Below are 17917 nucleotides of genomic sequence, written 5' to 3'. Positions count from 1 at the left end.
TAATTAAATCATTATATCATTATAATTAGTTTTCTGGACATTTTTTGTCCTTTTTTTTGTTAATTGTCTAGTAATAATCTCTCAAGTTTTTTTTTCTTGTAGTCTTTTACTAATTTCCTTTTTGTTTGTTTGTTTTTGTAATTTGCAGAACATCTTTTGCCAAGTTGCTTAATGCCATCTTGCCCATGTTTTCAATAGAAATTAAACCAATTTGCTCAAGTGTCAAAGCTCTTAAATGCTTGCAAAAAGCATTAGAGCGCAATGCCAGAAAACCGATATCAATCCAGGCTGATCCTCATTAAGACCATGAAGGGACAAACAATAAATATTGAATCTTTATAGTATTAAACCTGTTCTCAACCCTCTTGGGGAGAAAAGAAGCAAAAACTCCTTTTGTTAAAGAAATGCATTCAATGTTCTCACTTGAAAACCGTTTTGAGTCAGTTACATTTACAGGCTAAAGAAGCTTCCCCTTTTCTGTCGCGCTTGTTGCTATATTTGTTCGGATTCTGGCTCTGGCACAGTGAGATGACGTTCCCAATCTTGGTCTAACCTATAAAGGCACCGACTATCTAAGTAGCTGTTCCAACTGGGGTAAAAGCCACTCATGAGAGCAACAACAGAACTCTGAAACTCTGATGCCACAAATAACGCTGATTCAAGATCAGCGTGGATGTACTTTCACTTGAAATAGCAACAAAATGCACTCCAGTATGCTCTTAATATATTTACCTTAAATAAACCTCAATAAAATGCCCCAAAGCTATCCTGCTTTGGGGCATATTGTAAAATGATGTGGTGGACATTAAGCGATGACCGGTGACCTCAATTTTGTCTCAGTCTTATCATCATGATGAAATATAATTTCATTTAAAGCTGCATTAAGCAATTATTGACCACCCAGGGCAAAAGAAAAGCAACTGAGCCTGGGTATGCCCTTGCTTATCATGCTACTCAGCTTATTCAGGTCTTAAAATGTTACAAAATAAATATTAAAAGTAAAGTTTAATCAAGTTTAAAGAAATAGTCCTGATCTTTACAGGTGGGGTTATATGAGGAACTTATCCATAGTTAGTGTATTACATTACAGTAAATGTCAGTTGGCGCGCCTCCAGTTTGGAGAAGTTGGCAAGAGTACCACCACAAAAGCAAAGCAATGAACTTCTGTGGAAAGGGGCAGCAACAACATGTATTTTAGCCACCGATATCAGTTTAACAGGATGCTATATTTAGAATATTTTCAACGCTTTACCTTGCCATCAGACTGCACTGTCTGTCAGGGAACTACAGCCGCTATATCATTCTCTTCAAAGCCAAACTCCATTGAGAAAAACAGCGATTTTACATTGCTCAACACAGGAGCTGCTGGTCCACCACTGCCTTGATAAGTTGTTTTGTTTGTGTTATTTTGGACTTTAAGTTTAAATGGGTTAGTTCAGATTCACCAAAGCCACGCAATAACCCCAAATAACTAATGGACTGCGGCAGCAATAGACCAGCAGCTCTTGTGTTCAGTGCACCTAAATTCCTGCTTTTCTCAATGGAATCTGGTGGCTTTGACAAGAGGACAGATGGAAAACTTCAGCCAATAATGGCTTCTCAGATGGAAAGAGGTTGTCTGCAGCAGGGTGAAGAAGTGAAAATATTCTTAGTATAGCGTCATCTTGCATGTTTTTTTTTCCTCTGTAATTACAAATAATCTTATATTGTGAGGGGTAAGCATTTATAGCCTTTGCATATATGTTTAAACTCTGACTTCAGTTGAAAACAGTATCATCTACCCTTATTGTTATGATTGTTACTATATTGACTGTACATAGTTTGATGTTTTTGGCCCACATGGGACCACTTTCATTAACATTTACAAACGGCTGCCATCTCAAGGTCAGCGCTGCTGGTTAGTATATAGGACAAGTTAACAGGCCGACATCGCATCTTTAACCTTAAGACAAAAAAAATAGGCCAACACACGACCACATTCAACAGCAGAGGTTTAATGATGCTTCACTGTGAGCCTTAGTACAATCACTTGACCCTGATGTGTCCTTTTCCTTCTCCCATAAACTCGCACATCAAGGCTGGTACTTGCTGCTGTCCCTGTCACATACATTATGGCCCTCCCTCTCGCGCTCGCTCGACGGCCGCCTCTCTTAGGCAGCCATCCCCAATTCAGATGCCATCTCTTCAGGGCTCCTCTCAATCTAGCCGCAGACACAGAATAAAAGCCTGGGAAATCATATTACTCTGTCCGTATGGAGCCTCTATTGCATTAAGTCAGCGAACACTCAACTGTAATTCTGCTATCGTAGAGAAGAAGAAAGTGAATTGAGAACATCAGCCAGCACAGCTTGACAAATTGTTGCTTGTGGTCATTTTCCAAATGCTACTCTCACCAAGCCACATTTAGAGAGATGGAAGGACACTTTATAGAGCTGGAAGATATATGACTCTGATATACAAACCCATAATTTCTGTACGAGAAAATCTATGGCTAAGATAGAGAGCAGAAATCAAAGGTAGACGACGCAGTGTGACCTCTACCTGCTGTGACTGTAACAGTATCATTGTGGGAGAAAAATAACACACCAGTCTGCCTTTAGATCAATGCTGTGTAGATTACTGTCGGTATCAGTGGAGAGCAGATGTTTAAAGACACATGAGCTGCTCTCTTTTATTATCTACATTAGAGAGCAAATGAATCCTGGGGGGTGGGGGGGGCAAACCAGGACAAGCAACATCACATTTATGCATAAGTAGACAAAACAGAATAACAAAGTATATAGTATATAATCTAAAAAACAATAGCATTAAATTTCTAAAATAATAGAATTTGGTGGCAAAACCCAGCTCGAAGGGCAGCCGTTTCTTGGTAAAAAAAAAAAAAATTGGTGGCAATATTCTGGCCAACTGCTTTATCTGGCACTGTCCCAGCTGGAAATGCAGGGATGTCTCAGTAAAGTTTAGTTTTTTTGTTCCAACCCAGAAACACAGCAATGGGTGCTAAAAAACTTGCTAAAAAACAACCAGGTTTGTTGTTTGTTGGTCTTGAACAATGGTCTGCAGCCTGGGTGTCAACCCATCCACCATCCCTTCCCCTTCCCAATGACATGTCAGTTCCATGCACGACGTCACTTCAGAGACATTAATACAATAAATGTGAAATGTAAAAATGCAACATAGCCACAGTTTGCAGAAAACTTCCATGCCAACATTTTCTTCTAGCCACTAGGCTGCACAAGAAATGCTTACGTTATGAAGAATAGCTGGTGTTGAACAAATTTGGTGTTTGATGAAATATGCCATTATATTGCAAAATCCTCCTTTTGGAAATGTGGCTCGGGGACCAAGAACAAAGGGACCGACTAGCTTATCGCACTAAACCAAAAATGTGAAGGACAAAAAGAAGTCAGAAGTGCCGACATGGCTGGATGCCCAGTCCCTGTGTGTATGCACCTGCCGATTGTGTGTGTGTGTGTGTGTGCCTACATCTATTCAGCAATGTGTGTGTATACTCCAGCATGTGCAGCTATGCCCATATAGTATGTGCACGCAGTTATGTGTCAGTCCAATTGTTTTATCAGGCAGTGACAGAGTGTCAACCACTGTGTGTGAGAGGGGAGACAGCAGAGAGGAGATTGCTGCCCTCCAGCTCTGCTTGCAGTGATGACGACTGTCTGGGGATTATACCGCCGCTCTTCTCTCCACATGGAAATATATGAATGGGACCACCACGACAGAGCTCACTACCACGGCCCGGCAGCTTGACACTACACGGTGAAGATTTGTATTGATTAAAGCCAAAAGAGATGCTTGTATTTTAAACAGATTGCATTCTCCTCCAAGTGTCCTTGGGTCACAAAAGAACTGTAAAGTGGCAGAAGTCATCCGAGCATCCAGGCTCCTGAAGTGAAGGTCCTATTTATTCTCTCTGCATAGACAATGTCGGGCTAGGACGGACTCAAAACTCCTGTTGTTTGAATCACTAGTACAAAAAAATGAGCTCTTGCCGGTTCTTTAATAAAAAGTCAAAGTTACTAACACGTGTATAGAAAAAGTTAAGAGGCCAAGCAAGCACCATACTTTGAACTCTGCTGTGCTGCAGACGTCAAGCTGAAGATAAAATTTATATCAGCAGAAACATAATAAAATATTCAGCAGTTTGACTCACTTCAATTTCAGTCTCTGTTTTGGAGACTGGCTCTGACTGGCTTCCTGTCAGTATTGGGGACTAACTAGTAGAGGTTGACCAGTATTGGTTCTTCAGGGACAATACTGATTATTGGAAGTCTATGAGACTGATAACCAATATTTGGAACCAATATGCATTTACATCAGAAATAAAAATGTCTTTGTCAATATTTAGAATATAACAAACTCAAACGCAAAACTTTAGTTAAAATGCCTTTAGCAAATGTAATTAAAACTGAGACTTTCAACATCATATGCAGTAAGTTCCCAGCAACTTTGGTATGAAGTCAAGTTAGAATTTAAATGAAAAAATTAATAAATAAAAGTAGCTCCCTGGGACTTTTCAAAGTAAAAGTTCCTCCCATGCTGACACTTTCTTTGCACGTTGTAATTCATTTTATAGGCAATTATTATAATAAAATGCTGATACGGGTAATTAGGAAAAATGCCAAATGAAATATTGGTCTGATAATCAGCCAGGCTGATAATCTGTTGGCTCCTACAAACTGGTTACATGTTAAAAAGTTATACAGTTAAATTGACAAGTTAATGTCACTGTAATCCACTACAGTTGCTGAAAAAACATGGGTAATTAAATTACAGTTGCTGCTTTAAGTGTTGGTGATTACAAAGGGGTTACATCTAAACATGTTTTTATCCATAAAAAGCTTATACGTAGAATTGAACATTCATTCAGCTGCTCTGCATCTTTTCAACTTTACTGCCCAATGTATTTGTTTAAAAAGTAATTGAAAAGTAATTAAATGCAGCCACTTACATTGCTTTGATGAAGTAACTAAAATACTTATATAACTTATTACATTTTTAGTAGTTTAACTAGCAGACTGTAACCTATTATTTTTCATGAGTTACCCACCAAAGACTGCTTCTTTATGGCTGGAAAATTAATTGTATTAATTCATTAAACATGATTTCTCTGACATTTAGTTGAAATAATTAATATTGATGGATATATTATATACCTAAGAGACGTCCGTGCTTTTGTGTTGGGGACGTTGTGAGTATCATTAAAGGATATTTTAATTATCTTATTAAAAAAAAGAAGGAGGATTAAAAACACTGGTGCTTCATGGTAGCTTATTGATGGGCATTTTCAGTAGTTGGAAATAGAGATGAAATAATACATTTATTGACTAAAAACAATTAGCAATTATTTGACTAAAATAATTGCTTGAGTAATTGGCTTTATTTAATTTTATATATATATATATTTTTTTTTTATTTTTTTTTTATTTTTTTACTGTTTTCTACTAATATTTCATGGATCAAATGATTATACAAGAAAATAACTGGCAGATTAGGTTCAAATGAAAATAATAATTAGCTGCATCTCTTGTTGATGTTAGAGCACTGGTGGGAAAACATTCTTTTTTTAAAGGCTTTTTATTGGATAGTTACCTTCACTTTTAAATTATTCATACTGCATGCTGAATACAGTATAGACGGCTGAGACTGCAGTTCTAACTAGCATGTGATGAAGTGATTCATCCTCTATCCAAAGTTCTCAGTCTGCCTCCTCCTCTATAAAACCTAAAATAGCAGATATCACCATGCGGCACACTTGAACTCTTGCTGTATATAGATCAGATGTGCTCATGTAATTAAACGTGCAACTCGTGCAGTATAATAAAGGTCTCAGTGGTATGCTCAGTACTTCCCCTTACTGTTTGAAACTGAGCTGAAACTGAAAGTTATTCTTGAGAGCCAGACTCCAATACTAAGGGTTTTTTTTTTTAGCAACAATGCATGTGTTTGGGAAGTACTGAGCATTCAACTGAATAAATGAGACTTAGATTCAATTACACGAGTTGTATGAGAGTTTGTAAAACAATGTTTTGACAGGATTTTGCTTTTCTTAAAAGTGGTTTCTCATCAATCAATATATGGGCTATTATCATTTTTTTCTTTACAAATTCAAAGTAACACAGCATGACTAATTGATTTAAACATGGTCATTATCCGGGTGAAGTGTTCCTTTAAATCAGGTGCTGTTCCCACATCACTTCCTCGGGGGAAAAAAGCATCCTCAGGGACCCCACCATATCCCTGGACACATATAATTACAGTGAAAGGAACGTTAACCTCCTCCTTGATACTGATCATTTCCCACCCATCATTTTTGTGATTTGCTCAGTTAACCGCACAACAACTCCCACTCAACTCCTCTCTACCGTATGTCTCTGTGAAACTCTGTTTTCTGGCCCCTATCTGCACGCACTACGCACATCTTGAAATAGCGTTGCTGGGAAACAGTCTATACTGTACAGCAAGGGCAGTGCAATATACTATGAATTCATCATCTGGCCTTATTTCATTACACAACAAGCACAGTCTATATATCATGATCCAAATAAGCCACATTGTTTAAACTGAAACACCCACTGCAAGTGGGCTGCTTTTGAGTTTGGACTCAGATGCAACCAGAATCGCTCACATCCTCCACATCTAAGGAGGTTTTTACACAAACACACAAAAGGAACAAATTGTAACATGCACATACTTAATGGCAAGCACGAGTGTATTTAGCTGTAACTTAAGTTTGCAACAAGGGTTTAAAGAGTTTAGACACTGTTCAAGAGCTGACTGGATACAGTTTGTAAAAAAAATGATGTAATATTGCAATTGTTGCCACCTAGATAAATAAAATGTGGAAAACTCTTAGTTCTTACAGTTCAAAAGGATAAAAGAGATGGTAATGTATCGGGTCTAACATACTTTGCCCTAAAGAAAACCATGAGAGTTTTGCTTTTCAACTGTAAAAAAATATCAACTCTGTCCATATTGTCTTGTTTTGTACAATATGCACACATATCAAGTATAATATGGTATAATATTATATAATTAGGCTATAACTTGAAGTATTTATTTTCAGTAGTGGGGACGTACAGGTTACCTGTCTTGTGAAGATCAACTTCACAAACTGACACTGTGCAGAACAGACAGTCTCTCTGCATGTGCTATGGACCAATCACAACTGAGCGCTGTTTACCATCCTGTAAGGATCGGCTAAGCCTATTTGTTAACCTCTCCTACTTTTAACACTGCTGTTACCAATAAATTACATGTGAGTAATACACATATGTTGGTCACAACATATTTTAAAAAGGAGTGTCAGACAATATATTTCCATTCCCCTTTTTCACTCTCAAATGTCGATATCACGATCAGCCTCAAAAATCCAATATCAGATGTGCTCTTTGTTAAGGCTGAAAAATAAATCGATATATAAGACAAAATGAACTATGAACTTAGATTTTGGATGTTATAAGTGTTGTCCTTTTAAAGGCTGCATTACAGTAAAGTAATGTCATTTTCTGAATTAACCAGACTTTTGTCGCTGTTCAATTATTTGTCTTTTTGCTGGTCATTATATCCACATTACTGATTGAATAAATGATTATTTATCAAAAATCTCACTGTGTAAACATTTTGTGAAAGCATAATTTGTCCACCTTACTATAAAATGTCACATAGGTATTTGGTCAAAAATTGGATTTTCTCCACTAGCGCCCAGCCCCAGCTCCACTTCAAACTTTAGGAAAATATGGTTGCTCCTAGAAATGTCTTACACTTAAAAAGCTGGATGGACATGTTTTTAAAAAAACATGGGGAAAAGCAGAAAGTAAATAGCAAGAAATTGGTAAAAAATATATTATATTTGTGATTATCATAATTCCATAGGCTTATTCAAAATATGTAATATATATATATATATGAAATATTTATTTTAAAAAATTACATGTAGTACTTTTTTTCTGGTCATTTACTTGTTTGTATGTTTTTTCCTTTTTTGCGAAATTTCAGGTGATTTTACTACGTCACTACTTGGTTGGTTTTTTTCTCCACTATTTTGTTGATTTGGGGCCATGTCTTGTTAAGCTGTTCAATTCCTTCGCCCCAGGTTTTTTTTTTTTCAATGAAATCAAGCCGAATCGCTCCGGTTTCAAAGGGTTAACAATGAACTAATGCACTGCAGCGAACTAACCGACACGACTTTACGGCTGAGTTCACGACATTAGAAGAAAACTGAATCCATCAAAAGGCAACAAGGGCAACAAAATAACATGTTGTAGCGTGATGTGATGAAAGCAGTTAGCGTCTAAACGATACTTACATGTTTTAAACTCGTTATATGTTAAAAAAAAAAAAAAAAAAAAGTCTTTAAATTTTGTTTGAGTATAAATTGCAGAATATTTCTGTCAGCAGCGGAAGTTGGCCAACATTAGCACATGTTAAACCGTCCACCCAGCTAACTAGTCTTATTCTTTAGTTACCTCAAAACTACACATTAAGTTCAGTAAATCAATTACTAAACTCACTTACTCAACAGTAAATGAACCTAAATAATATGCTGAAACACGTGACGAAGTAAAGAAGCACCGAAACCAAACAGCTCAGACACTGACCTGTGAGGACGTCCTCCGGCTGACTGTAGCTCAAAGTCCTCAGAGTCTCAGAGTCTTTTCAGTCCACAATCTGTAAGCCACATTCGTGACCTCGGTCCTCCCAGAGCAGAGAGCGCTATTAGAGCGTTACACGAGTTATTAAAGTCCCGAAATCCGCGACTGTCCTCAGGGTGCAGATACAGCGAAAGTCCGACAGGTTGACTGCGTCCATCTTGGAATACCTGTCACTGCAGCAGCCTGTGACCTCTGACCTGCACCTCCACGCATGCGCCACCCACAGTCAGGGAAAGGAGTTACAGCGCTCGTTTAGACTTAAAACTACAAATACTGCTGTTTTTTTATTTTTATTCTTTCATTATAAAGAAACAGTAAAAACGTTTCTGTGTCATTTAGCTCCGGTGAGGTTTCAAAAATGAATATCATGCAAAGGAGAAAGTCAAAGATAAATCCTGCAGAGAGACCAGATATAAAGTCAGCAAAAAGGCTTTATCCAGGTGGAAAAGGGCCCCCATGATGTAGCTAAGTTAGGTATTCAAAGGGCCCCAACATTTTCATAGGAGCAAGGCACAAAGACCTTGTGGTTTTTGTGTCTCTGTGAGGTAATTTAGTTCCTACTTTAGTCATTTTGTTTCTCTTTGTGCTTTCTTTGTGTGTGTGGGTTTTTTGTAGTTGTTTCTCCTTGATATTCATGTTGTGTCTCATTGAAATATTGAAATAACCCTGTGTGTCTTTAAGATAATTTGATGGTATTTTTGTTCATTTTGTGTCTCTCTCTTTTTTTTTAATCTTTTTTATTGTTTGCTTGGAAACTGTGTTTAATCAAACTCCAGATACATCTGAGAATACTGCAATATGAATAAAAAAAAACATTTTACATCACAAAGGACAAAGTAGGTGGCTTACATGAATGTCTCCCATAAAAAAAATACAGTACTTCAACATGTGTAGTATTCCAATTTTAAAATTTAATTTAATACAAGTGATTTATTTAAAGTAAAAAAAATGGTCTGAAGTGCAAAAAAAGATCGATCTATATCTATAAAAAGCTAATGTGCAAAAAAGAAAAAAATTAGTTCAGTCATTATAAAGCTGCCTTCAGGTTTGCCATGTAAAGTGAACAATCAGCACCATGATTCCTAGCTGTAACAATATGCCAGATTTTAGGTTGTGTCCCAGTAACCAGAGGACGCACCCACAGATTCTGTTTTGTGTCTCCTTTAAGTTTTTTTTGTCTCTTCATGGTTGTTTTCCCTTTTTTGTAGGTATTTTGTGTCTCTCTACAGTTCATTTGCATCTTTTGTGGTCATTTTTAGTCTCATCCTGGTTTGGTTCAAGTAAATCTGAGTGACAGTTTGCAAGTGAAGGCTAGGGGCCCCCTGACACTTTGGGCCCTGGGCCTGTGACCAGAACAGCCATTCAGTAATCCATCCATCGCTGCTGGTGCCCCATTACAGACATTTTCGACGGTGAGTTGGCTATGAAAATGTAGCTTGGAGTATCCGGACTTAACAGAAACTATAGGTGAGATTTGGGATCATTGGAGACTAATGCTGGAAAACCATGGTGGGGAGTGATTTGGAGGAATAGCCTAGCTAATCTGAATCTCAGTAGTGCTTCATTATCACACTGTTAGCTCTTCTATGTGTGCAGACACTTTTCCTGTAGCCCAATGGACCATCAAGAAAAAAGATGGAAGCCCACATACCAAAAACTATAAAATCTGCAGAAACAAAAGCTCTTGGTGCGGCCATGGACTTGATGTCAGAGGAGGGGATCTGGGCTTTGATCAACCATTTTTCCATAAAGGTGGTAAAATATTTAATTTTGCAGGAAAGTACACTTTAAATGAGCTTTTTGCAAGTAAACAGAACAAGACACCTTTGTGACACCCATGGGATGTCTGCTCATATGTGCCCTGCAGGTCATCTGCTTTTGGCACTGTTCATAACCAATATGGAGCTCATGATGGTCCTTACCCATCAGGGCCCACATGGCTATGTTGTCTAAGCTGTTCACAAATGAGGGCAACATGGAGGCCAAAACAGACAAGTAGGTGCACCTGATTGCATAAAGGTGCTGGATGCCAAGTCATTACAATGACAAAAGCACCTAAGCCTGAAGGCAAAGCTCTCAATTTACAAGTCGATTTGTGTTCCGACCTTCAGCTATGGTCACAAGTTTGGGTTGTGACTGAAATGATAAGATCGAAGGATACAAGCAGCTGAAATGAGTTTCCCTTCCATGGTATCTGTGCTTCCCCTCTGGGACAGGGCTAGGAGCTCCGAAGTACGTGAGAAAAGTTTATGGATGCCTCTCTTAGGAGGCATTTTAGGCACAAACAGCAAACCATAGATATGGATGGATGGATTACTTAATGGACCTCTCAGGTGGATCTTCCCTTAGGTGACATAGGCAGCCCTCTGGGGTGCCACTCTGATGCAAAATTTTATAAAGACACACACATAAAAGGGAAATAAATAAGAGAAAAGGAACGGTCTGTCCAGGGCGCAGTAAAAAAAATGTCAAAATTTGCAAATTTCCACGTACAATATATTTTAATTGTTTGCAATTTATTAGTATTGTAGTATTGTTTGATAGCTAAGTAGTTTTTTTGTGTTGATCACCTGTGTTCTTGTTGATAATAGTTACAATAAATATAAAAGACAATGATTATTTTGGGAGGCATTTCCTAGGTTGCTAAATGTGCTGGGTATTGCAATGAGCACAGGCCCGGGGGCCAAAAGTATCAGGAGCCCCTTTTGCCTACATCTGCAAAATGGCACTCAAATTAACATGTACTGACTAGGAAGAGACTCAAAATGACCACAGAGAGACACAAAAAGACCACAGGGAAATGCCAGGCAACTGAAAATTGATGCAAAACAACTATAAAAATGCGAAAAAACAAACAAACACAAAGAGACACAAAATGACTACAAGAGGAAATAAACAACAAAAAAAGACAAAAAGAGACATAATACCACAAACAAAAAAAACCCATTACGACTATAAAGAGACACACGCTAATTATAAAAACAGGTAAAACAACCACAGATGGACACATAATGACTACAAAGAGAAAACAAAAAAGGGGAAAAACTACCACAAAGTCAGTGTGTTTTGCTCCTACATAAGGGAGGTGGTTGGGCCTATTGTGTATCTGTGCCCAGGGCTCCAGTGTTTTGTAGTCTGCCCATGGGTGTAGACCCCATTTTACACCTAAAAATACTCAGCAGGGCAGGAGTTTTTGCAAACGTCCCTGGATCAAAAGAAAAAAAAACAAAAACCCGAAATTCTATGAAAACAATCATTACTAATGTTTGAGAAAGCCTTCATGAATACATTGTCACATTGACTGGTGTACCTGTCAAATGTGTATGCAGACAATAAATAAAATGAATGGAGCTCTCAGGTTACAACACTCCACCAGGCGCACTATCACCGTAGCCTGGCCATCTGCTTATTGCAGGCATTTTGCTGTAATGGCTCTTCAGTCTCAGGAGCCGCGACCTCTGAGATGGCGAGGAGAGGGGAGCAATCAAAGCACATTCAGTTCTGCTACAGTCATTTGGCCACTCTCAAAAAGCTATCACAGGGTGCAGCTGTAAACATTTTGCTCCTCAACACTACTGAGACATGCAGTCAAAGAGGAGAGCAGCTATCAGTCTCTTTCACGGAAGAAACCCATGTGAATGTACTCTGCAAACTGAATACGGTGGAGGGGGGAAAAAATACACAGAATAGTCCTTAGAGCTGAATTTGGTCCAAAAAAACCTCATCATTCAAAAGGAGGAAGAGCACACTGAACATTACGCTCCAGAATTCCCTGAGCCTCTGCTGCTGATGTGCGACACCCATGCAATTTATGTGTTTATGAGGGAGCCAATAGCTGTTTGTGTTCCCTTTTAAAAGGCACACAAAGAAGCAAAAAGAGCAGTCCTTTTGAGTATTTTCCGTAATGAATGAGCTTTTGGAATAAGCCTGTATCTGCTATTTCTGTGACAACTATTTATAATCAGCTGGTGTGTAAACTGAGCCCTTTATCCACACTGTCAGCTGGCTGTATCTCCTTGACACACACACAGAGAATATTTGGATTATAGTCACGGCAATAACTGCAAAACATACAAGACTTCCTGCTTCCTGTCTCTGTGCAAAAGCTATATTATGATATTAGATAAGATCGCCCCCTTGTGGACCTTTGTTTGGTCTATCCTGTGCATTAAATGCGCACACAGAAAAATCGGTATATCCAAATTTACATAAAAATACTGAGTCTGCTCAACCACATGGTAAGTGTTTGACAGGAAGTCTTAGTGGATTTCTGTTGTTATACCTGCTCATAAGTCTTTCTACCAAGGCCCTTTCAGCTGCTGCTACAAGAGGCCAACCACTACCACTAGTTTTGGGCCTCTCCAAAAGTAAATGCTTTTTGATGTGAGATTTACACAGAATTAGTGTCTATATCGTTGGACAAAATCATATTTAAGTGGGCTAAACTTCTTTTTGGGCTTCTACTTCCAACATCTGCAAAAAAAATAAAAAATAAAAACAAAATACTGTCTTGGAATACTGAGTGTAGCTGTTTGTAGCATATTTCCCCAAAACATCTCTCTTTTGTTTAAAATTATTATTAAAATTGTTGTTATTAAATTCTTATTATCAAATTATTTTGATAAATAATCAATAATTAATTTATTATTTATTATTATTATTATTATTATTATTATTATTATTATTATTATTTATTATTGAAAAAGTAGTTCACTCTTATAGGTACCTAACTAAAGATATCCATGTGAATAATGCTTTTAAGTAATGATAAATACAAGAAAAACTGTAATAAATAAATAAATAAATAAATGAATAAACAAACAAACAGAAAGATAAAGGGAACACTGAGTTGGCTTGTTTAATTTAGAGGTTTGGGGCTAAATAACAAGTTTTATTTATTATTTCAATAAAGAGACTGGGTGTCCCTCCCTCACACGCCTATTTTTGTACCATGACATGAAATGTGAGAAGCAAACACGCTCACACACCAGGAATAAGAACCGGTGCAGAAAGACTTTAAAAAGACAGATCTTACAGTCATTCATTAGACTGAAAACAATGCTTTAGTTCAGTTTAGTCCAGTTAGGTTGTGAAACTTTAACAAATCCAAAGTGGCTGACTAATGATGTCAATCAGCCGGCAGAGTTTTATTTAGGGCTGTGGCTGCTCAAATGCTCACCAGCAGCTGTTGTGAGTGTGTGTGAGCGCATGCGTGTCTGGACTTTCCCATTCTTCTGATCGTACCACTTTGTCTGGTAAGCCAACAATTCTATTTATTGCTTGGTATAGATCGAGCACCTTAAGCTCTTAAACAAAACAAGATGATGATACTATTGCTGAGGAGTAAGAATAGATTTAGAGGTAAAAGGCTATAAATAGAAATAAGCTTTGAGTGCCTGCTACAGAGTGTCTGTTTTATCTTGTGGGCCTGCAGAATCATTTGTGTAAATGCTCAAAAAGCCTCTCTACAACATTAAAGAATAGCATTGCTCAGTAGTATATACTGTAAAAAATAAACATGATGAAAGAAGTATTTTTGCTTGTTTATTGACTTCCATATCCAATTCATTTTAAAATAATTTGAAGTAAATGCTATTATTTACTGAAGAAAGAGGAGGATATGGAAGGATATACCCCAAGTGTAAAGCTTTATAATATTTCAGTTCTGCTTTGTTATATATTCTATATATTATACAGCTAATAAAACTGGTTTATTTCAGGGAATCCTCGTCACCATGACTCTCCAGTGGACATTTGTGGCTTTCTTCCTCTATGCAGAGATAGCAGTCAATCTCATCTTGTGTATACCCTTCATATCAGCACGGAGGTACCGCAAATTTAACATACACACACAAAATGATCAAAAGTTCATTCAGCAACTCGTATTCAGTTTCCTGTGCAGTGGCTTGAATCAATAAAATAAGTTCTGTGCACGACTTTCAAATGTAAATAAGCAAAATGAAAGCGACACTTCACACATGTCACCAGCAGAGAGCATGCATGTCCTTTCTGGGGAGATCTCCTGTATATTATGTTACAGTCACTGTGCTCTTTTTACCCACTTTGCAGATGGCGTTCAGTTTTCAGCTGGAGAATATGGAACTGGTTATCTCCATACTGGAACAAATGCTTCTTTACAATGATCATGGTTCTTATAGTTCTTTTCCTCGGTGAGCAAACTGAGTGACAGACTGTGATTAACACTGACTGACTGACTGCATGTAGTCAGTCTCCCCCGGTCAGCATCAGACATGCTTCTGTCCCCTGTCCACCTTCAGATGCTGTCCGTGAGGTGCAGAAGTACTCGGGTCCTGAGCCCATGCACGACGCCAAGGTGAACCCGAATTTGTACGACAACGTCCACATGAAGCTGTTCAGAGCCCAGAGGAACCTCTACATATCAGGCTTCTCTCTCTTCCTCTGGCTGTTAGTGTCACTTCTTACCACATTTATTTCAAAGTATAACAGCATGTGTTTGGGACATCAGTCAAAGACGAACACTACCATTCCACACTACTGTCCACATCAAGGCCTAGGCCATGGAGTCAACACTGGGGGGTACCAGATCTGTCAGGGTAACTCCCAACCCCCAGAAGAAATTTCAAAATTTGAAAAGTCATTTCCTGCTACTTTATATACAGTGGTAGACAAAGTACACAACTCTATTTCTTGAGTAAAAGATACTTCTGGTCAAATATTACTCTAGTACAGGTGAAAGTTGCCATGTCAAAAATTATATTACTGGAGTACTTGCTTATAAAAATAGTAAGTACTTAAAAAAAAATCTCAATGCATTGTTGTACATTGCCACAATACATTTACAGAACCTAATGACTCGAAAACAACCCACTGAATGTACTGACTTGCTGTGAATGAAAAGCTTATATACAGTATATATTAATGGAAACATGGAAACACAAATTGTCAAAAGGACCACCATTGTCCTTTTCACTTTTTGAAGGGGAAAAATTTATACCTCATGCATTCATTGGATCGCAATTATCTTAAGCCATGATTAAGTTTGTGCATGACAAACAGAGCAAATATTTAAAATGATACGAATCATTCTCCATCTCAAAAACTGCAACCATGGACTTGAGGTATAGCCATGGGTGATCTGGCTGGGAATCTTGTAGCCATTACTAACACCGCATAACCAAATGCAACCGCCTGCTGATCACTTCTCAAAACCTGTACTTAAGTTACAGTACTGAAGTAAATGTACTTTGTTACTGTCCAAAACTGTTTATATTATTGACCATAACCAAGTACAGCGACACAGTAAGTCATGCACATATGCCATTAAAGGAAGCTGTACTGTCTACATAGATTATTCATACAGCTCAAGATAAATCATTGACACTAAACTCAGACTTCTTGTGGGCTGTTTGACAAATGTAACATTAAAAAAGACATTAATGTTGGCTGGATATAGGCTACCTGTGAGCTGTGTTCTGATGTTTAGCATGTTTAAATATGTATTATAATTACTGGCTCAGTCTACTACACTTTTTTTAACGTCCTGTTTTCTTTTGGGGTTTTTTTGTTGCTGTTCTCATTTTTTCCTGTCCTCCCTCACAGTATAATGCGTCGGGTTGTGACCTTGCTAAATGAGGTTGCTGTAACCATGGAGAACAGTGCAGGTCTTCAGGCACAGATGGACAGTGCTGTCAAAGCAGGCAAGCAGCACCAAGAGGACAACCTGATGCTCAAACAAGTGAGACTGAATCAGTCTGGTGACTGGAGTCAAAACTAACTTTTGTCTTAAAGTCTTAACGCTTTTCCTTTTCTTTTTTTCCCCAACATGTACTATCTTACTGCAGTTTATAGTCAACTTTCAAAACATTTGTGACTCATCTCCAACTTTGAAAGCATGTAGGCATCAACACACTATATATTCTACAGAGAGTACTGTCTCTGTGATTTGTACTTTGCATGTGCTCTATTGTCTGCTGTTGGACTTTAAGGCGAATCCTTTGTGCTCAGGCTCTCCTGGACGAGGAAAAATCCATGTCAGCAAAAAACCAGCAATTGAAGCTGGAGGCTGAGAAACTGGCAGATCAAGTGAAGGCTGCTGAGGATGGTGAGTAATCATCACCTCCTTCATGCATTATGATCTGCAGTTATACCAAAGGAACATTCTTATACTAAGTTAATTTTAAGGGGCACTGATGATGTATAAAGCATTTTACATATGTAGTTTTGTTTGCATGTGAAGCTGTGCGCAAGTCTCATGCTGAGGTGGAGGCCATGAGGAGGCAGGCCAAAGGTCTGGCACAAGAATACGACAGACTATTGACGGAACATCATCAACTACAGGTAAAGCAGACACGTTCACAAACAGAGATGTACTGTTTCTGTGCATGCAAATCACAAATACAGACTGTGTATTATACTGGAAATTGTGTTTTTAATCCACAGAATCTCCAGAGTCCTGCAGACAAAAAGGATCAGTAACTGCATGAACACAGAAACTTTTGTTTCCAGGTTTCTCCTCTGCAAATGGATACCTTTTCTTCTCATTACACAAGAACTGAGTGCTGCATGCAGTGAGCCACCAGAGGCAATGTTTGAATTATCTTTTACAACTTTCATTTTTCTTTGAAGTTTGAACCGAGGCACTTTTTTTATTTGACGGGATCAAACAAGAGGTAGACAACAGTGTATCGGATAAACAACAGCATGCCAAGTTTTCAAATGCTGTAAACCTCTTCTCACCAAAGTCTTTATCACCAATGCAATACTTGTGTTTTTGCCTGTTACCTGTAAGAATTAAAAGGATATAAATGAATGTAAATTTTGTCCCAGGAGGTTCACACTTTTTGCTAATGCTAACATTTAATAGTGATTAATACCTGACAACATCCCAGAAATGAATTATGCTGAATGTAATGTCACTGCAGATATTATGCAACACTTTACTCAAAGATTTCCACCACAATAGAGTCCTCCTCCATAATGAGTAATGCATACACACTATACCTTGAAGGCTTGAACATCCTTTCTGCATTGGACAGCTGTAAACACATGGTTCCATTCATAATGTAACTGAGGGTCCATGTCAGCCCCAAGCAGTTAATAGGAGGGCTGAGAAGTGAACTGACTGTTCCCCTACTGCCAACATCAGGTGAAATTGAAACTAACAAGAAGCTGCTCGGTCCAGAGTGAATGTCTGTCAAAAATCTAAAAACTGGCTTAACTGCAGTATAGTAGTTGACTTAACCACAGCTTTTTTGGCTGGATTTGAG

The 17917-nt window shown here is 38.1% G+C and overlaps 1 protein-coding gene and 1 long non-coding RNA gene across 2 annotated transcripts in view; one reads left to right on the top strand and one right to left on the bottom strand.

Moving 5' to 3' along the window:
• The window catches only part of LOC121949995, a 76133-nt gene extending 67360 nt beyond the window's left edge, over nt 1-8773 (bottom strand). The window contains exon 1 of the long non-coding RNA XR_006106309.1: nt 8616-8773. This is a non-coding gene — a long non-coding RNA (uncharacterized LOC121949995). The remainder of the gene's footprint in view (nt 1-8615) is intronic.
• Nucleotides 8774-13765: 4992 nt separating this feature from the next.
• Nucleotides 13766-17460, top strand: bcap29 (B cell receptor associated protein 29). Its single transcript, XM_042496674.1, has 8 exons — nt 13766-13924; nt 14390-14496; nt 14739-14839; nt 14948-15095; nt 16251-16386; nt 16656-16752; nt 16888-16988; nt 17091-17460. Exons 2-8 carry the CDS (start codon nt 14405-14407, stop codon nt 17124-17126), a joined length of 711 nt encoding a protein of 236 aa, XP_042352608.1. The 5' UTR covers nt 13766-13924; nt 14390-14404; the 3' UTR covers nt 17127-17460.
• The last annotated feature ends 457 nt before the right edge of the window (nt 17461-17917 follow it).

Source organism: Plectropomus leopardus, chromosome 11 (assembly GCF_008729295.1).
Source record: "Plectropomus leopardus isolate mb chromosome 11, YSFRI_Pleo_2.0, whole genome shotgun sequence".
NCBI lineage: Eukaryota > Metazoa > Chordata > Actinopteri > Perciformes > Serranidae > Plectropomus > Plectropomus leopardus.
The sequence above is the reverse complement of the archived record's forward strand: the minus strand, read 5'-3'. Positions and strand labels throughout refer to the sequence as shown.